At 38.4% G+C, this 21,946-nt stretch overlaps 1 protein-coding gene across 1 annotated transcript; it reads right to left on the bottom strand.

Annotated features, from left to right (window-relative positions):
• Positions 1–1,164: 1,164 nt before the first annotated feature.
• Positions 1,165–4,904, bottom strand: amigo1 (adhesion molecule with Ig-like domain 1). The gene is made up of 2 exons (XM_056464376.1): positions 4,751–4,904; positions 1,165–3,588 (listed from the first exon to the last, which is right to left on the bottom strand). Exon 2 carries the CDS (start codon positions 3,458–3,460, stop codon positions 1,985–1,987), a length of 1,476 nt encoding a protein of 491 aa, XP_056320351.1. The 5' UTR covers positions 3,461–3,588; positions 4,751–4,904; the 3' UTR covers positions 1,165–1,984.
• Between the last annotated feature and the right edge of the window lie 17,042 nt (positions 4,905–21,946).

Here is a 21,946-nt window from a genome sequence, read left to right as displayed (position 1 = left end):
TCTCTCCAGACCCATTGTATCATCTAATGTGGCCAGCTGGATTCGGAGAGTGGGTTCCAAGCCGAGCCGGTACGTGGTCAACAACGATCTCTCATTCCATCCACTTGCAGCTGCTAGAGTGCGAAACCGGAGAGCATATTCCTGTGTAGATAGAGTACCTTGCTTTAGATGATACAGCTGCTCTCCAGCGGCTACTTCCCCATCAGAACGTCCAAACACCTCTTTGAAATACTCCGTGAAGGTAGTGATGGAATTCATGACCGGCCCGGCTTGGTTCCAGATCGTCTCAGCCCATTTAAGTGCAGGTCCAGAGAGTAGTGATACGATGTAGGCGATCTTTGACTTATCTGTGGGATATAGAGAAGGTTGCATTTCGAATATGAGGGAACATTGTAACAGAAAACCATTGCACTCCCCCGCTCCGCCTGAGTAGGGCGCTGGTCGGGCCATGGGACTGGAAGGAAGGGCCGAAGAAGAAACTGTGGAGGCGGAAGTGCTCGGTGCTGGTGGTGCGTTGGAAAGTGGAGCTGGTGGCTGTAGAATCCGCTTCAACTGGTCCACCAGCTCTTGAAAGTGATCGAGGGTGCTCATGTTGTCGTCGTTATGGGTCCGGGCTTCTGTTATGAAGCGGACAGGAGACAGAGGTAAGGAAACGTTAGGGTGTTTATTGAATGACAACAAGGAGCACATGAAGGATAGCCAGGAGGATCAGGAATGATGTTGGGGTCTTTTCCTCCGTGGCTGGGTAACAGGAATACACGAGGATGGACAGCACACACCAGATACAGCTGACAGAGGATGACACAGACTTGGAAGGACTGGAAGACAGGACGATTCGGGAGGACCAGGAAGACTAGGAGGAATACAAAGAGAACAGGTAAGTAAATCGTTTGTTTAGCTGAGGATGACTACGCTGAGTGGTCGCTCAGTTGTCCGCTTTCGTCGAGACGAGCCCGGACAATGAGCGACTGGAGTGCTGTGCTTTTATCTGGTGCTCGTGAATGTGATGCAGCTGTGTGCTCATTAGAAGTCAGGTGATGGTGATCTTCGTGAGTGGGGGTCGTGAGAGCCTGACCAATCCATGACACATAGTAGGACGCAAAATTTTATCTCTAGAGAGATTAAAGAATTAAAACAGGTTTGGAAGAAGTAGACGGTGAAAAACTACAGCTTAATAAAATTTTTTGGGTGAACCATCTCTTTTGTCTGTGGTCTGGGCACAATTCTGTGCTAGCTTGTTAAAAAAAAGTCTAGATTCAACCAGCCAATCCAGTTTCACAATAATTTGATTGTGTATATTTATTAATAGACGTGAAATTATCATCACATGAGTGTTACCTGTTACACATGTCTCATAGGAAAGTGACCATTAATCCACAGTTCGCTGTTTGACTCCTTCATTCAGAACACACGTATAATAATCCATAGAAACACAGTTTTCCGTCATTTTCTTGTCATGGTTTTCTCTAAAATGCAGCAGTGCATTGCTTTCCCCATGCAGTGACCAACTGCATATGGCTTTTCATAAAGTGGTACCGTTGGTCATTTAGCATTAAAGGTGGTAAATATGATTAGCTACAAGGGCTTCATTCTATGCTATATTCTTCTTTACATTAGCAGTCTGCAAAGCTCATGCTTATGATGTGATTATATAGTAGATGTGCTAATGTTCGAATGTTTCTCAACTTAGCTTCCTAGCTCGATCACTGAGAAATCGCAGATTGCATGTGACGTTTACCCAGACTACCTCTAGTCACACTTAGTGGGCTTGAAACTCACAGGAACATCTAAACACTCCAAGTTTAGATTCCACTAATATGGCAAGACCTTTTCACAGTATATACTTAAGTGCTACAGATTAAAATGCTGGAAAGGTTTTGCAGAAGAAGCCAAACACTGAGGATGGCAAACTGTGTACTTGAGTCTCTTTGTCCGAGAAAGCCACAACAATGAACTGTCTCCAGTCAAAAATACACATCCTCCCTCAGACTACAATAGGAGTGTCAGAAAAGACTGAACTGATTGAGTCCGCCACCGATTTCTTCCGCTTTCCCTTTCCTTGCATGGCCTCCTCATCCACCTCTTCGTCTCCGTTTGGATTCACCTTTCCATTCTGTCCATGCAGGTCCTTGGGGTCAATGAAGGCCACGTGCCTGTTGAGCTCTGCTTTCGTTGCCATGTCCTCATGCGTTGGTGTGACACTAAGCATGGATGAGTGGATGCTGTCTTCAGGATGGTTCTTCGACTTGTCGGGACAGCAGAAGCAGCGGCAGGGTGTCAGGTATAGATAGATAAGAACCAGGACCACGCTTGCCAAGCAACCCACCAAAGTGGTGTAAGCAGTGTTGAGGGTATCGCCATTGCCGTTGAGGGTAAAATTGTGGACTTTGACCACCACATAAAGCGTTTCGTTCAGGTATTCACTCACGGCGAAGCAAGTGTATACACCCGAGTCCTCAGGTCGTATTGTTTTTATTTCAAGATCACCGTCTGGGAGAACCACAGCGCTCAGGTTATTGCCAGGAGAAACCACTATGTTTCCAGGTAACATCCAAGTCTTGGACACCTCCCGATGTCGGGTATCACAGTCAAGGATGAGCGTCTGCTCCAAATAAGCCTCTCTGTCAGTTTCTTTAAACGTACTGCAGTTCATATGAATGTTGAGTTCGTACAAACGCAGCACTCGTTTATCCGGGCCAGGGTGAACACAGGTATGGTCGTCCTTGAAGTCCAGAGCCGAATTGAGTCTTCTGATGTTCCAATGAGCCATCAAACTGTACAACTCGCAGTCGCAGATGAGGGTGTTGTTATGGAAGTAAAGCCCATTCTTGATGTAGGCCGGCAGCGCCTGCAGGTCTTGAATGGGGAGCACTTTGATCCGATTGGAAGACAAGTCCAACAGGCTCAGCTTGTCCAGTCGGTTCTTGTCCTTGACGAGCTCCAAAGGGAAGCGGGATATCAGGTTCTGGCTTAGGTAGAGCTTCTGCAAGCTACCCAGGCCTGTGAAGGCTGTGCGGTCTATCTGCGAGATGTGGTTGTTGTAGAGCAGCAGAACCTCCAGATGTATCAGTGGCTCGAAAATGAACTCGTCCAGCTGTCGCAAAACATTTGATGAAAGATCTAAGTAGCGCAGTTGCTTTACAAATATGAATGCCTCGGAAGAGATGAATGATAAACCATTGTGACTGAGTAGGAGATTGTGGAGATTGGGGAGTTTGTGCCTGGTCCATTGTGCGCGTAGTCCGGTTATCTCATTAAAACTAATATCAAGCACGGCTGTGTAGTTCGGCAGGTCAGACGGAATCATCGTCAGGTTCATCTTAGAACAGCTGACGATGTTGCTGGCGCATATGCACATTTTGTGACAATTCAGTGTCGACCCTCTGATCTTGGGGATCAGTGCAAGAATACAGGACAAGCAGACAGCCCACCTAATGCACCAATTAATGGAAGGGGGCATTTCTGACACACAGTTAAAATGTGGATGTAGCACAAGTCATAAACTCCCTCTTCAGTAGTGAGGCTGTTTAAATCCTTTCCGCACTGTTTGGAGGAACAGCTTGTGGCACTGATGAGGCAAACGCAGAGCTACAAGACAAAAAAAGAAACAAGAGTGTTTTATTTACCTTTTAAAACAAAATGGAACTGCTTAAATGTTTACCTGTTTACATCTGGTGTACGTTTCAGTAATTCAGTAACCGAATCACAGAATTTTTAGTCGCTAGGTTGCTAAATGGTTCATTTGAAATCATCAGTCAAAAGCTAAATTAAATTATCATGCTGTATAACAGTAGAAAATGGCCATATCAGCTATTCTAAGAATTATGTTTGTATTTTAAAAGTAGTATTATTACATAAACATTTTAAAATATAATGATAGCCTACGTCTTTCTACCTATCATTCTATTCAGCAAGAAACCAGCAGACATCTGGTCATGAGGTGATCAAACAACCTTATTACACGGTAACTGCCCCGCGAGCTAGCATGCGCCAGCTTTGACCACCTCACAGAAACCACTACAGATTCTCCTCCAAGGGTTTTTAGGAGCAAATAAAGCACAGGAACTCACTGAAACATTATACGGATCTGAAAGGGTTAATGTAGGTGAATGAATGTGAATACAATAGTCAGAACAAGCGCGCGCAACTAATGCATGCGCATAGGTTTACAAACAAGCTCCGACCTGTTCATTCAGATAAGAGTATGGCGCACATGGCGGGATCTGTACAGCAATATGTCTTATTTATTTATATACATATTTTTATTTATTTAAGTGCACTTCGCATGTCATTAAAAACGCTAAATTGACAGACGCTCCAACTCACTGTAAATGTTAAGATCTCTGTGATGTGGCCTCTACGGACTTAACATGGTGTAGCACTGCACCATTTACCGTATGCATACAGTAATCTGTGGTTTTAATCAAAAATTAAAAAGACAAGATTACGAAAAATACGTAAATATTTTACCTGCATGCTAATTTTCCTAAAAATGTTATTTCAAAATAGAAATGGTCTCTTCAATCCATTTCATCACAGCAGTGACACGTCTTTCCCATTTAAAGCGAAGAGAAACGGAAGCGCCAAGGAGAGCTGTGGACGCGCAGTCTTCAGAGAGACTGAAAATAAAACGTTTCCAGCTCGAGCGCAGAGCGAAAAACGATGGCAGACACACCGAAACAGCGTAACACGGTAAGAATAAGATTACGTAAAGAAACCGACTCGGACAACGCCATGTCTCAGTACTAACCTTGAGATGTATTAGCGCAGAGACACATGAATCCCTTTAGATAGTCCATGTCCCATGGAGAGCCCGAGCTTTTCTCTATCAGCAGTGTGACTGAACGGGTGTAAATAAGCGCCCGCCGCAGCGCACACACCTCTCAGCAGCAGCAGCAGCATCTCTTCATGAGCGCATGAGCAGACCTACACACACACACACACTCTGCTGGAGCACTTGAGTCTGTGTCCGCATAGGCGAAACATCCGTGAAGAGCTCCATCTTTCAGCCTCAACTGACAGGCTGCTTTCTGCTGCATTTACACCTCATTTAATTGCTTTTTTTTCAGCTTGCTGAGCACATATGTCTTTTTAAAATTATTAACTATTATAATAACCCTTTAACTGTCTGCTCTGCCAAATGATTGACCATGTTTTACTGTTTTGAAGTAATTTAAAGAATGACTGTTTTAAATAGTAGTTTACACACTACACAGCATTGTTGGTTGACAAAATGATCAAACAAACATAATCCTGTTGCACTACTACACATGAAAAACCAAGAAAACTGAACTGAATCTGAAATATTTTATGGCATACTTCAAAAAATAAAGATGATTTAGTATTCAAAAATGTTTTATTTTGATTATATTTTTAAATAAATTGGACTTACACTTTGTATTTTCTGATTTTCATAGTACTATTTGGTAGAGGTTGATTTTTATTTATTTTTTTTAGAAATTACGGGCATTAAAAAAATGCATTGAGTGTGTTGACTAGAGACATTAGGAGTTAAGAAATGCAATCATTTTTTTTTCTTGGTGGGGCATGCAGTTAAAGGGTTATTATTATTAATAATAATAATAATAATAATAAAGGTATTAAAGCAAGCATTTATGGTTGACATTATGTCTAATAAAAAAGGAAAGCTGCAAACATAAAAGCAATTTAAATGAATGTTATATATGCACAGCATAAATGAGCACATCCCCTTTTGAAAATGAACATCTTAACCATTTCCCAGTGAATATAGACAATATTTATTGGTGCAAAACAGTGCTATTAAACAGTTCTATTAATTAAAATAAGTGTTTGGTCACCTAACATCTTTGGGAGTAGAAATATTACACATTTAAATTCAAATGAGGTATTGTAAAATAAATAAATAAATAAATAAATAAATAAATAAAGTAAATTTGATAATTTTTATTGTTCTCTTGATTTGTCCTTTTTTATTAAATTGTAATTTAACATTTGCCCCTAACAAATACATTTGGGTGTACTCATTTTGTCATCTTAAGTTACTTTGTTAGATTAGATGCAGTTTTGGCTTTGGTACTGACCAATCTAAAGTATGTACAAATATCTCATTGTATAGCATCATATAGAAAGTAGCCTATTCATTTAATGTCATTTAAATTTTATTTAAAAAATTCAATTTATTTTTGTAATTAAAAATTTTCATTCAAAATAATAAATTTAATACTCATTTAAGCTGGACACTGTGTGAATGTGTATACACAGACACACACACATACACACACACAAACACACACACACAAACTTAAAATTATACAGAATGTTTTTTTTTTGCTACAATAGTATCTCAATGTAAAATTAAAAGCCACATTGTTTTAAAACAGAACTTTAAAATACATTTCCTAACAGACATAGCTATTGCAGGGAAAGGGAATGATGAACAAAGAATAAATAAATACTTAATTACTTCACATGTTTATCGTTAATTTAACAGTTCTTCTATTGTTTTTTATTATATTTATCAGTAATTTATCTTTGCCGTGTTAAGTACAAGTTAAGTAGTCCAGTGGTACACATTCAAGTATTACCCTGTGCCATGAAGAATTTGTGGAAGTTTTGTTCGTTATCCAGTTCAGGAGAATACATTTTCCTGCACAAAATGTCAGGAACTTGCAAAGTGTTTTTTATATTTGTTCATTTTAATCTCGTCATATATCCCAAGCAGCATATGCTTTGGGTCACAACCAGAAATAATAGATAAGATGCCATTCATTTCTTGTTCAGTCATGGCCCAGAACATTTGAAAGCCATAAACAATGAACAAGGTCTAACGGTATTTCTAATTAAAGTTATAAATCAGTAACTGAAATGTGAAATGTTTCTAATTACAGTGTTTACACAAAAGAACTCTGACACTTGCAACAAGCATCAAACAACAATGCGAGACAGTAAACATAACTGACTTGCATGAAAACCCAGGAGACTCAGGCTGACGCTGATGCTCCTGCAGGTTTGTAATTGCACTCTCGCATACGTAATTGCATTAGTCCTGTCTTTAATTAACTGCCTTTCTCCTTTTGTCTCATAAAGAATGTCCCTTCCCTCAAATAAAAGTCTCAGAATGCATCAACAGCTCAAAACACGGGTAAATCATTTTAAAAATACAGCCTCAGTGACACATTTTAGATGTTATACTGATATATTAGCTGATACTAAGGTCATTCGTCTTCACTGCTGAAGAGTTCTGTAGGCCTTTTAGTTTGTTTAATAGCAGGAATTGGTTGATTGTGTCTGTTTGGATGATAGTGTGTTCACTAAATTCATGTTCTTGCAATAAGCATTGACTCTGAAGACCTGCAACAGCATCAGACTCTGTTTCTGTCACTCGTTTCTCTCTCCAGCGGGAGCTTTTGAACCGCTCCATGAATCTGTGAGCTGGAGAACAAAGGTGATCACAGCATGTGGGCTGAAGATGCAGCAGCACTGAAGGATGAATCCACATAATCCTCCATAAATCAGTCTACCATTATCTGAACCATCCCAAACGCACATTTATTAATATCAAGATTATTCTGCACTTTACAAAGATTGCAGGCTATACACTTATGATCGAGGTTGCCAGGTCTGTGCAAAAGAAAACCCTCACAACAAATGCTAATTAAAACCAGCCTAAAAGTTGATCATTTTTATTTGAGACCTTTTGAAACGTCTACTTTTTCATTTAATTTATTTTTAATTTACATACTAATGCCATGAAAGACAGTGGGCTCCAATAATATTGTTAATTATCAAAACATTTTGGGATGACATAAGAGTAAGTATAGCTGACCGTTTTTTGTAATCATTTTTTAAGGTGTAATTTACTTCAGTGAATGTTAAGCTGAATTCTCAGCATCATTACTCCAGTCTTCAGTGTCACACAATCCTTCAGAAACTAATCTAATATGAATGTTTGATGCTCAAAAATATTTGTTAATATTATCAATGTTGAAATCATTCATTAATTCATTCATTTTCTTTTCGGCTTATTCCCTTTATTAATCTGGGGTCGCCACAGCGGAATGAACCGCCAACTTATCCGGCATATGTTTTACACAGCAGATGCCCTTCCAGCTGCAACCCATCTCTGGTAAATGTTGAAAACATTTGCTGCTTAATATATTTTTGTGGACACCAAGATTTTATTGCTATATGATTCTGTTAAATGAATGTTTTTTTTTTAAAAGATCAGCTTGAATTGATGGTCAGTGTAACAGCAGATATACAATTTTCTGTCTCCAAAAATGAATTGAAATAAAAATAAATAAAAATGTAATCAAGATTCAGTACATTTTATGTACTGAAACCATAACAGACCAAAAACACCCCAATTTTTTTTGTGAACTATCCCTTTAAGACCAGAGTTGAGAAAGGAAAACTGCCAGAGGGAGATGTCCTAAATTATGTTCACTCCTCAAGTGTGAACAACCAACAGGATAAATTAGAAAGTCAAACAAAAGCCATACATGGTCACAGGCAGATCCGAGCCACTTAAGTACTCAGGATAAAATTAAACTAGTTAGATATCTGAAGCAGATATTACACACAAAAACTGGTTCCTCAGTGGAATTTTGGGGTGGTTGAGGTTTCGTCAACACTGCTAAATAAAAACTGGTTACGTCATGTTTTTTGACATAAAAAATTCTGTCATGTTTTTTTGCGTTTTCCATAAAATGCCATTTTAAAAATATTTATCAACATATTTTTAATTACACTCAATTTATGTTAATATTACTGAATATACATTTTTTTGAGCAACCGAGATGGTGGCCCCCTCCAGAATTGGTGCCCTAGCACTAGAATTACCTCGTGTTGAGATTTAAACAGATTATATGCTGTATTAAAGGGCACCTATTTTACCCCTTTTTAAAGATTTAAGGTAAGACTTTTGTGTCTCCAGAATGTGTCTGTAAAGTTGCAGCTCTAAACACCCATCAGATTTTTTTTATTAAAGCTTTCAGAATATTGGAACTTTCTGCTTTGAACACAATGTAGCTGTTTTTGTTGCCTGTGCCTTTAATGCAAATGAGCTACTTCTCCCCACTCACTGTTCCTTGTACCTCCAGTGTGCCTCAATCTCTGCTTTGGCTGCGTCAGATAAACAGCACAGTGACAGACACGAAGGAAGCAGATCTCACGTAAGGTTTGTGAGAAATACTACAGTAAGAACTTTCCCAATGATTATTTGATGTATTTGTTGTGGAGTTAATTCAAACCTTTCTGCAACCATGAGTCACACACAATGTTCAGGTACACACACAGACACACACACACACAGTGGAAACACACACACAGCGTGCGTGTTTAACTTTGCACTGTTTTTGCATGGCAAACGTGACAGGATACACATTAAAATCCACTGCCGTATGGATATCCGTTATGTAATGTACAAAATAAACCTGATTTAACATCCACAAACCGAGATTAAAGCGTCTTCTTTTATAATTGCACTGACACGCGGCTGAGGTGATAAAGAGGGTAAAATCGCTGTAATTTATTACAAACATGCACCATTTAAAAACGCTTTAAACTTGTAAAACTCAATTTTGATCACATTTGATGATGATTGATGATCACAGAGAGCTGAACAGATCTTTTAATCCCAGTTGCTTTGCGCACATCCTGTCTTGTTGATATGATTATACATGTTACTATAGAGACATGTTTATACGTGGCTGTCAATCAAATCGGTGGGCGAGGAAACTTCACTCCTACTGTATGTCACATTGTGGTGGGCCTCAAATCGGGAGAGATTTGGATCCTATGTTAACGTCAGGAAATAAAAAAGAGACTTAATGTGTTTATGTCACCCTAATATGACTGTGTACACTATACCTACACACAGTCCTGTCCAAACACAGTCCTGTCCCTTTAAATCAGGTAACTAAATTACTTTTGACTTAATATATTATTTGAATAATGTAGTTAGTAACTGTTTACTATTTGAAGTAACTTACCCAACACTGCATTGAACCATTTGACAAAATTTCTCTATTTTTCACCAATTTGAGAGTTGACATCCAAATTCCTGTCATCAACAGGTTCCAGATGTGGAATAAGACCTTTTCATTAGCCCAGATAAACTGATGAGTTCTGTGTGATTTTGCACTCACTTTCTTGCGTAATTAACCATATAGTAAAATGCCTGGCAGTCCAGCAGCTTTGTGCTCAGAATCATTAATGTTCTATTGGACTCCTGCTCCTGCTGTGGAGGGAACAGTGTTGCCTGGCAACTGTTGTGGTTTTACATGAGCCGTGGCATTGGGTTGCCCACCCTCTGATTGTTTTTGGGATGCCAGCTCAGTATACCGGGGTTTACCAGGAAGGAATATAACAAATATAAAGAGACAGAGGCAAAAATACATGATGAAATAAAAAAGCCCATGACATTTGCAAGTTAGAGCTAACCAATTGATTATAAATCTGTGCTGATAAATATTGAACTGACAACTGAGAGAGATGGTCTTTCCTTTTCTGTTCTTGCTTTCCAACAATTACTCATGCTTCTAACAATAGCCTGCAATGCTAAATAGACAAATGGATCCCCGGGTTGTCTCCACAGTGGTAAACAGAGCTGTAGTCATTGTCTGTGCTCCACCTGGCAAACACATGCAGATGGTAAACACATTCTTTATTCTTCGGCAGGTGCGTTTGAGATCAGTTGCCATATTAAAACAGCCAGACTTGAGTGTGAAAGTGTCCGAGATATATTTAAGTGAGAGTAATATACGTGAGCGGACTACAAACCGATTTATTTTCCTGTACAAAAACCACAGAAATTCTCAAATATGTTGGTGGGAAATTTTTAGGTTGCCTACAATGATATCATGAGGATTCTGCTTTAAAAACAATGTGGAGCAGCACAGGTGATCTATATTTGTAAAAGTAAAATATATATGGTTATTTGTAAATTAGAGGCTTCCCAGAATGCTTTTCAAATAGTAAATTGTAGCTACTGCTTTATTTTTAAGTGTATTGTTTTGATATTTATCCTGGTACTACCCAGCAAGCATTTTTTGTTTTTTAAAAGATGTCTAATAGATGTCTAATAGACGTCTAAACAAAGTCGTCTTGGCTAAAACAAGGCTAAATTTGGGCTGTCATTTGGGCTCAATCTAATAGATGTCTAAGAATTGGCCAAAACTAGACTAGTCATCAAATAAACAGAAATGAATGGCTACACATATAAAGTCTGTCTAATCTGTCTATTTGATGACTAGTCTAGTTTTGGGCTATTCTTAGATGTCTATTAGATTTTCACAGACAGCCCAAGTTTAGCCTTGTTTTAGCCAAGCTGTCTACATTTAGATGTCTATTAGAGGTCTATTAGGGCGCACTCACACTATGTACAGTTGCCTTGAACCGGGCCAAAGCACGCTTGTCCCCCTCCCGTCTCCCCCGACAGCCCGCACTCACATTACATTCAGGCCTGGGCATGCTTACGTCATCGATGATGCGGTGGTCAGATGCGCTCTTGCTCAGCACAGTGGAGATTTCTTTAGTTATGTCGTCGTTTAAGTCATTTGATATGCAGTGACACGGTCAAATATTTCGCCGAACAGATCAGCCACTTTTGACGCTCATAAACAATGATAAAGTCCTCGTGCTGCAGGTATTAGGAGGTTTGCTGAAGATGCGAGCTTTCGTTCAGTGAGAGGTTTGCGTCTTCAATAAACTGCGATAGTTTGCGTTCATTGAACAGTAAGAATGATTAATAAACGCATATGAAACAGTCCCTTAAAAGTCACGTCTCGCTTTCAGTTTTATGCTTTGGCGCGTTTTGCACTAGTGTACTGTGCCAAAGCCCAAGTGAACCGGGCTCTGGCACACCTCTTCCAACCGGGCCAGGGCCAGCCAAGTGAACCATACCTGAACCCGATTCAGAGCACTCACACTTCTCAAACAATCCGGGAAACGGGCCTGGGCACGGTTCGGATTGCATAGTGTGAGTAGGCCCTTAAACACAAAATTGTTTGCTGGGTAAGATGTCGACTGATTAAAATAATACAAATTGGCATCACGATTTCTCAATCCATTTGCAGTGCTTTCTTGTTTTAAACTGAAAACATGCATTCTGAAACAAAACGTAGATTAACAAACATTTTCTGTACACACAACCAATCACAGAGAGTCCGTTGTGCAAATCATTGCTGCATATATTTGATTAAGAAAAAAATAAAACATTGAGGAAGATGTTTTTTAGTTTTTTAAATAACTGGTTTAAAAATATTTTTAAATTGTAATTGAATTCATGTGATGGCGAAGTTGGATTTTAGCATTAAAGGGCACCTATGTTTGGACAGAACTGTGTGCAGGTATAGTGTGCCCATTGTCATACAGAGGTGATATAAAGACATTAAGTTTCTTTTTTTATATTCCCCGACATTAAAATAGGATCCAAATCCCTACCATTTAGAGATCGACCACAATGTGACATTAGAGTGCAGTTTCCCCACCTACCAAATTGATTGACGGCCGAGTATTAACATGTTTCCGTAGTAACACGTATAATCATATCAACAAGACAGGACATGCACAAAGCAACTGGGATTAAAAGATCTGTTCAGCTCTCTGTGATCATCAATCATCATCAAATGTGATCAAGAATGAGTTTTACACGTTTAAAACGTTTTTAAAATGGTGCATGTTTGTAATTAATTACAGCGATTTTACTGTCTTTACTTTATCACCACAGCCGCATGTCAGTACAATTATAAAAGACGACACTTCTGTACCGGTTTGTGGACGTTAAATCAGGTTTATTTTGAACATTAACATTACGGATATCCATACAGCAATGGATATTAACATGTATCCTGTCACATTTGCCGTGCAAAAACAGTGCAAAGTTAAGTGCGTACGCTGCGTGTGTGTGTGTGTGTGTGTCTGTGTGTGCGTGAACTTTGTAACGACATTGTGTGTGACTCATCGTTGCAGAAAGGCTTGAATTAACTCCACAACAGATACATAAAATAATTATTAGGAAAGTTTCTACTGTAGTATTTCTCACAACCATTACGTGAGATCTGCTTACTTCATGTCTGTCATTGTGCTGTTTATCTGACACAGCCAAGGAGGAGATGGAGACACACTCTGACAGGCATGTGGGAACGGTGGGCGGGGAAAACCAGCATTAAAGGCACAGGCAACAATAACAGCTACAAGATGCTCAAAGCTGGAAATTCCAAACTTCTGAAAGATATAATAAATATTTTGATGGGTGTTTTGAGCTAAAACTTTACAGACACATTCTGGAGACACAAAAGACTTATCTTAAGTCTTGAAAAAAGGGTAAAATAGGAGCCCTTTAATACTTATTCTAATACACTGCAAAGTATGCTGACAATTCTTTCATGTTGTCCCAACACAAATTGATTAAAGTAACTTAATTGTTTTAATGAATAATAAGTGGATTAAACGTAAAACAATTAGGCTGTCCCCAAAAACTAAACTCAAGAATTGTATTGATTCAGCTCATTTTATATAAGTAGTTTGAACAAGTAGCAAATGTCATTTTTTGAGTGTATGCTGATTTGGTTTTCTGCTTTATATTTTATTTTGTGGAAAATGTAATAATTTTTTTCAAGATTTTGATTACCCTGCTGAAAAAACCAGCTTAAACCAGCCTAGGCTGGTTGGCTGGTTTTAGCTGATTGACCAGGCTGGTTTTAGAGGGGTTTTGACCATTTCCAGGCTGGTTTCCAGCTATTTCCAGCCTGGTCTTAGCTGGTCGGGCTGGAAGATGACCAGCTAAAACCAGCTTGACCAGCCTAACCAGGCTGGGAGCCCAGCCAAAACCAGCTATGTCCAGCTTAAACCAGGCTGGTCAAGGTGGTTTTAGCTGGTTTTAGCTGGTCATTTTCCAGCCTGACCAGCTAAGACCAGGCTGGAAATGGCCAAAACCCCTCTAAAACCAGGCTGGTCAACTAGCTAAAACCAGCCGACCATCTTAGGATGGTTTAAGCTGGATTTTTCAGCAGGGAATACAAAGCTGTAGTTTTTCTATAATATTAATAATTCAATAAATATGTTTTAACATTATAAATGCTATTTAAAGTAACCAGACACATGTGTACATAATCAACAAATCAATGAGAAAACAAAAAGAAAACGATTAAACATGAGTACAAAAGAAACTAAATTAAACACTGGCTAAACAAGAACTGGAATGATTCAATCCTGTCCATTGAATTCCTAGTAATGCACGTTGTGACGCATCACAGCTTGAAACTTTCTAGACACATTCAAGGCGCAGTAACAACAGTCAATGCAATGTGAATAAGCTATAACTCCTAAATACACCAGACAAATGCTGGTTGTTTTTAACATAATTAGACTGAGGAGAGTGACAATAGAGGAGCAGGTGTTTTATTCATGGGCATTTCCCCTTCTGCAGTATATTTGCTTGCAGCTTCCAAGTGGAAGAGCTCAGTCAATAAGCAGCTAAATCATCCCGAGCTATCACGTCTGCAGGGATTTTGTCTTTCTTACTGGATTGATGGATTTACACTCTGTCATGCTTATGGCTTTACAGCTCCTCTAAGAGATCTCGCTCAGGGCCAGTCTTACACAAGATATTTGAAATCTGTGTGGCTTCATGGTGGTTCAAAGTGCACTTAAGAAGAGAAACAACAGCTGCTTAATGGCTTTTGTGCACTTTAATATTATAACACTTTCTCTTATTCATTCTTAGCATCCACTTCTTCACTGAAGAAGAACAAAAACTCAGATTGACTTAATTACTTCTTGTTTTGAAATTAGCATTTTTGCTCAATGTGTGAAGTAACTTGAACTGAAATATAAAGATTGGGACATAGAGTAGCTCCTTCCCTTTCATTGTTTTTTGCAAAAGCTCAAATGTGCTCATATGACATGTAAGTATGAACCTCATTGGATCTCTTGTGTCAAGCAAGCATGACTGTGTTTCTGTGAATTAATCAACCCAGGCTCTTTTTGAAAATGTACAGCTATACACATTTCTGGAGAGCGTCAAATATGTCCCAGGAGCTACGTTTTTTTTTTGCAGTCTTTGTTTTCACGAATCCACCAGAGGCTGCTGTGTACGCTATCAGATCTCTAATTTCTTTTGCGAGTGCCATTCAGATCTGCTGTTCTAGCGTAAATCTACCAGAGGTCGCTGTTGACTGACTGACCAATCAACCGACCCAACGAATAGTGTTTTCAAAAGCACCGATTGACCCGCCTACCCACTTCCCTAAACCCAACCAACTGTTTTAAAAAGCAATTCAGAAAAAGAAAAGTTGTTAGCTGATTTTTACCACATTTTCAGATTTTACCACATTCTCATCCTGTTATTGTTTAATTAATTTTTTGGCTTCTGTTTTTGTCTTAACCACTTTCTGGAACCTTCCTTCACCAGACTCAAACCCTGTCATCGAGGTCAACTCCTCTCTGCATCTCAAGTCCGTCGACATACACGGCGAGCTATTGGGCAACTGGTAACAGTGGGAAAGCCGTCCATATGGAGGTAAGTGGTCAGCTGGTAAGCGTGAAAAGGAACAGCATCATACTGCCCCATGGCATGCGTATTTAAAGATGAGTACTTACTTCTGGCTACATGATTCGCGATCTGCAGAAACAAATATAGGGCTATGTTTTTAGAATGAGTGAATGAATGAGTGGGCTCATGAGAAAATGTGCTCTGGAATACATTTTTGAGAACCGAGAAATATGTGCTTGTGTATACAAATGGTTGCATTTTGTGTGTAAAACTAACACCACGGGGCAGTACTTACCTCAGTATGGGCATCTTCTGTTGTGACTGGTTCTGTTGTGACTTACTACAAATGGTGTCAGACTTGTGATGCAGAACAGACCGAAGATCAAATCTGGCGAAGAGACAGTTCCAGAAACCAAGTAAATGAAACCATGATTGCTTTTCTCTTCTTGTTTGCTTTTGAAAACACCATCGGTTGGGTTTAGGGGAGGGGTGGGTGGCTCAGTCAATATTAAGCTGATGTATTATGAACACCATGTGCGAGAAGGACTTTAAGATATGAAGAAATGTGCAAAATGGCCTCTAGGGGAATTAAGAGAAAGGGCACGTATGAGAAAACCTGCTCCAGTAACGCATTTAAGATTGGTCACATGGTCACCGACTGAAGCCAAGCAAGGCTGTCAGTACTTGGATGGGAGACCACATGGGAAGGTTGCTGCTGGAAGTGGTGTTAGTGAGACCAGTCTGGGGTGCTTAACCTGCAGTCTGTGTTGGTCCTAACGCCCTAGTATAGTGAAGAGGACTCTATACTGCTCAGTGAGCTCCGTCTTTTGAATGAGACATAAAACTGAGGATTTGACTCTCTGTGGTTGTTAAAAATCCCAGATTGTCCTTCAAAAAAAGAGTAGGGGTTTACCCTGGCATCTTGGCCAAATTTGCCCACTGGCCTCTGTCCATCATGGCCTCCTAACCATCCCCAAATCTTAATTGGCTTCATCACTCTGTCTGCTCTCCACCAATCAGCTGGTGTGTGGTGTGCGGTCTGGCGCAATATGGCTGCTGTCGTGTCATCCAGGTGGATGCTGGTGGATGAGGAGATTCTCCCAATGTGTAAAGCACTTTGAGTGTCCAGAAAAGCGCTATATAAATGTAAGGAGTTATTAATATTCACAAAAATGTATGCAGCACACACTGGATTTGTGTAAACAAAAATTGCAAGCAGACGTAACTCCTGGTACATATTTTTCACTTCTCAAAAATGTATATAATTCCAATGAGTCTGGGTTGATATTAATTATGATAATATTACTGATCAATATTTATATGTAAATAAAAGCATAAAATAAATTTGTTCATCATATAAAGCTGTTTTTTATAAAGCTGTTCTGTTTTTTCAGAAAACTCAAGTAGAATCAAGTCATTTTTTCCACATTACATTACTCAGATTTGATTAAAAATATCATCATTAACATTCTAAAAGTGAGCAAATTTCTTACATCGCGTTTGAAACAGGGTGAGTAAAAGTGACAGAACTGTCATTTTGGGGTGACTAAATGGTTAACCAGAAGGCTATGCAGATGATATCTCTTGTTTTCTGGATGAGCAGCACTATGAGGGCTCATTAGTCAGACTGAGCACAGACAGGAAGTCGCCCCCATCCTCAGCTAATAACTAAGATTTGTTCAAGCAGCTGGAGAGATTTTGCACCTGCTTTTTGTTTTCAGTGGTAAGAGATTGTCCCTCTGCCTGAGTAGGCTGATTCAAAACACACACTGCCAAAAGATTTGTACTGCTAGACTTAGTTCGCTCTCCCACTCATCTCTAGTTCAGTCAGTAGTTGCACTGCGAGCATATGTGCAAATAAACATTTGCCTTAATGAGTCTCAGGCTAACGCTCTCTAGGTCAGTGTGGGGAGCATGTTTACGAGCCAAAACTGTTGTTTTTATAGGAAATGCAAGTTGGCAGACAGTAGGACCCTGGATTTTTTTATGTACAATAAGGGGTTGTTTACACAAAAAATAATAATTTTCTGAAAAAATGTTGGTAGCAGGGTTTTGTAGAGATCAAAACCTGGAAACGAATGAGTATTTTCTGTTTTTTAATGGGTTTTTGATTAAATGTTTGAAATTAATTCTGTACGTAATGCCTACGATTAAAGTGAAAAATATTTAGCCTTTATAGCTCCTGTAACATTTTAATTATTTTTCAAAAATGTCCATGTGCTCTTTAACATTGAGAAGTGATTTTTTCATCTATAGATACTATTATTCATCTTAAAGTGCAAATTAAAGGATTAACTATATGTTAATTAGGATAACTAAACAAGTTGTTAAATAATAGTGGTTTGTTCTTTTCCCAATCAAAATAATAATAATAATAATTAAGGGGGCTAAAAATATTGACCTAAAACTGATCTTATTTCAGCTAAACTAAAAGATTTTTTTCCTAAAGAAAAAAATTTAGGAAATGCTTAAAAAAAAAAAAAAAACCTTTCCATGTTAAACATCAAAAGTAACATTTTTGTAGGAGGGCAAATAACTTTGCCTTTAACTGTAAATATACACTCCTTAGCCACATTATTAGGTACAAATTTCTACTCTGCATTTAGGCATGTAGATATGGACAAGATGATCTGCTGCAGATCAAATCAAGCATCAGAATGGGGAAGAAAGGTGATTTAAGTGATTTTGAACATGGCATGTTTGTTGGTGCCAGACGGGCTGGCCTGAGTATTTCAGAAACTGTTGATCTACTGGGATTTTCACGCACAACCATCTTTAGGGTTTACAGAGAATGGTTCTAAAAAAAGAGAAAATATCCAGTGAGCAGCAGTTCTGTGGGCGAAACATCCTTGTTGATTGCAGAGGTCAGAGGAGAATGGCCAGACTGGTTCGAGCTGATAGAACTCAAATAACCACTCATTACAACCAAGGTTCTCTGAATACAAAACAACCTTGAGGCGGATGGTATGGTCAGAATTTGTCATCATCAACATGAAAGCATGTATCCATCCTGCCTTTTATCAACGGTTTAAGCTGGTGGAGGTGGTGTAATGGTGTGGGGGATATTTTCTTGGCACACTTTTAGCCTATTAGTACCAATTGAACATCGTGTCAACGCCACAGCCTACCTGGCCACAGTGTATCCATCTTCTGATGGCTACTTCAAGCAGGATAACGTGCTATATCATAAAGCGTGGATCATCTCAGACTGGTTTCTTGAACATGACAATGAGTTCACTGTACTCAAATGGCCTCCACGGTCACCAGATCGCAATCCTATAAAACACATTTGTGATGTGGTGAAACAGTAGATTCGCATAATGGATGTGCAGCTGACAAATCTGCAGCAACTGTGTAATGCTATCTTGCCAATTTGGACCGAAATCTCTAATGGAATATTTCCTGTACCTTGTTGAATCTATGACAGAAAATATTAAGGCAGCTCTGAAGGCAAAAGGGGGTCCAACCTGGTACTAGTAGGGTGTACGGTATCTAATAAAGTGGTCAGTGAGTGTACTGTATATATAAATTTGGTTAAAATATGGATAAACTGAAATGTTGGGTTAAAATTTAGAAAGATCAAATACATTTTAACTTGAGGAGTTGGTTTGTCCAAATTGAAACCTCCAAGAATGATATCACCTTTGTCAAATAAAACAGATTTTTCCAATATCTTTTGAATTATGGTAAAAAAATAAGTTATTGTGACCAGCAAAAGGTTATTCCCACCAAAGGTTACTCACACAACTTATTTGGTCATTTTATAGAGGAGGGAACTCTTGAGAGTAGATCAGTCTTCATCTTAATAAGTTGGGCCAACCAAAATATCTCTGTATCAGTGTTGCCAGGTCCTCATAGTGAAATCGGCTCTATTCCTAATCAAAACATCCCCAATCACGCTTTCTGGGGCTTTCATTTAAAGCAGACCACTTCTGCAGGAAAAGTGCAGACTTGGCAACACTGCCTTGCAATCTTTATCTGACAACCATTAATACACAGAAAGCTGCTACTTGAATTATGGCTATTGACCTTTCCCCACCTCCTGTTTCTTTTGATTGGTTCACTGATTTGGTTGAGACTGTGCAAGATTTGCAGCTTGCAGCCAGCAAAAACTGCTGCTGTTTATTAAAGGGTTCAAATATTGTGATTATGAAAACAGAATCGCCTTGGGTAGTGAGATATCACAGGGAGGGAAGTACATTTGCTCATGGCAGAAGCTTCAGAAGCCATCTCAGGCCACAAAACAACATCATTTCCCTCCAGTACAGCAGCCTCCAATCAGGCTAATGTAATAACCCAGCCATCTGACCTCAAATGGCAGCTGCAGCTTTCATAGTCTTGACAAGACACAAAATTGACAGAAAAATCTTTTCACTTTTGATTAAATCAGATCATCCAAACAATAGTAACCTTCATAATGCTATTTATTTACTGCATTTTTATGTATAAGTAAATAAATCATTAATTAAAAAAAGAATACATAAAAACAGACAGACACACACATATAAAGATTAAAAATAGAGGATCCCAAAGTTTTTTATGGCAATTATAATATCAATATATAATATTAATAACTCTATTCATATTCTGGGCTTATTATTAATAGAAAAAATGGCCACGTAATGTGAAATTTGATATTCAGATGTGTCAGAGTTGGGTTTATGTAACCTGTCTGTGAGGGCACAGGTGTCTTATTTAACAGAGGTACAAACAGATAACGGTGATACTGTGTCCTGGTGCTTTAATTCGTTGCAGGATCAAATGTCTTGTTTCCTGGCTGTGTCTTTCTTAGACTGCTGTCTTTATTTATTTAACACCAAGCTTGAATAATGAAAAATAGGTGGGAAGGAAGTCGCTGCAGCAATAGCGCTCATGGAACATGAAACAGCAGGGAGTGTCTAAAAGCGCAGGACATCCATCCTTTAAACTAACATGGGCTTTATGGTGATAGAATGAGTGAACAGTCAGATCTTAGTGTCATTCACAGATCCTACAACCTATAGCCATATTAGAAATAATCCTTAGTTCACCTTCATTTACTCCAAATTTGTCTATCTTATTCCAACTTTATTTCTTCTAGTGAAGAGGATTTTTTGAAAGTTGTTAGTTAATAAACATTCACTTCCATCTTATTTTGTCTCCACTATGGAAGAGAATGGTTATGAGCAACTGTATTTACCTACATTGTAATGTAAAATACATTGTAATGTGTACATTGTAAAATACATTTAAAAAGTATTATTTATTTATTTTCCTTCGGCTTAGTCCCTTTATTCATCAGGGGTCTCCACAGTGGAATGAACCACCCATTTATTAATAAGTAATATTATGAAATATTACTATTACCATTTAAAATAATACCCCAAAATGTATATATTGATATATTTTGTAATGCAATTTATTCTTGTGATGGATGGCAATGCTGAATTTTTGCAATCCTGTCATAATGTACTGGAATAATTTTAATTTGGTGAGTTGAAACTTAATAACATTTCTTATGGTTATCAACAATGAAAAATATGAAGCATATTCATTCATTCATGCATTTTCTTTTCGGCTTAGTCCCTTTATTAATCAGGGGTCACAACACTGGAATGAACCCCTAACTTATATAGTTTTACACAGCAGATGCACTTCCAGCTGCAAGCTATCACTGGGATGACACCCATATACTCTCATTCACACACTTACACTACAGACAATTTAGTTTTCCCAATTCACCAGTATGTCTTTGGACTTTGGGAAACCAGAGCACCCCGAGGAAACCCACGCCAACATAGAGAGAACATGCAAACTCCACACAAATGCCAACTGACCCAGCCGAGGCTCAAACCAGTGACCTTCTTGCTGTGAGGCTACAGTGCTACCCACTGCGCCACCGTGCCACAATATATGAAGCATATTGCAAATTCATATTTTGTGGAAACTGTCATATATTAAAATATATATGTTTGATAAAGGGAAACAAGTTAAATGAATACTTTATTCAGAATTAACTCATTTTTAACATGAATCTAATACATTTCAAATGTTTCAGAGCATGTATATTTATATTTTCAGCCATCAGAGAATCCTAAAAATATATTATTTAAACATATTAAAACATAATTAACAACTGAACCCCTGGAATGATGAGCAATTAAAAAATTTAATGATTTCTGAAGGATCATGTGACATCACATAATTAGTAATGACTTTTAAATAACCTTTTTCCACCGTATTTTAAAAAACATGACAAAAAAGCAATCTAAACTTATTCTAAACTTCTAAACTTGTCCTCCAATAAATTATTAATATTAATTTCATGTCATTTGTTTTAAGATTCATTGTACTTGTAATCCATCTCATGAACACTTGATGATAATAATTGTGGAGCCAACATCACTACTTGCCATACACTTTTATACACATATACACTTATTTAACAACACACTTTACATGCCAATTTGCACATAACAGCTGCACATA

The sequence above is a fragment of the Danio aesculapii genome, chromosome 8 (genome assembly GCF_903798145.1).
Source record: "Danio aesculapii chromosome 8, fDanAes4.1, whole genome shotgun sequence".
Taxonomy (NCBI): domain Eukaryota; kingdom Metazoa; phylum Chordata; class Actinopteri; order Cypriniformes; family Danionidae; genus Danio; species Danio aesculapii.
Note: the sequence above shows the minus strand (reverse complement) of the source record. Positions and strands in the feature narration are given on the sequence as shown.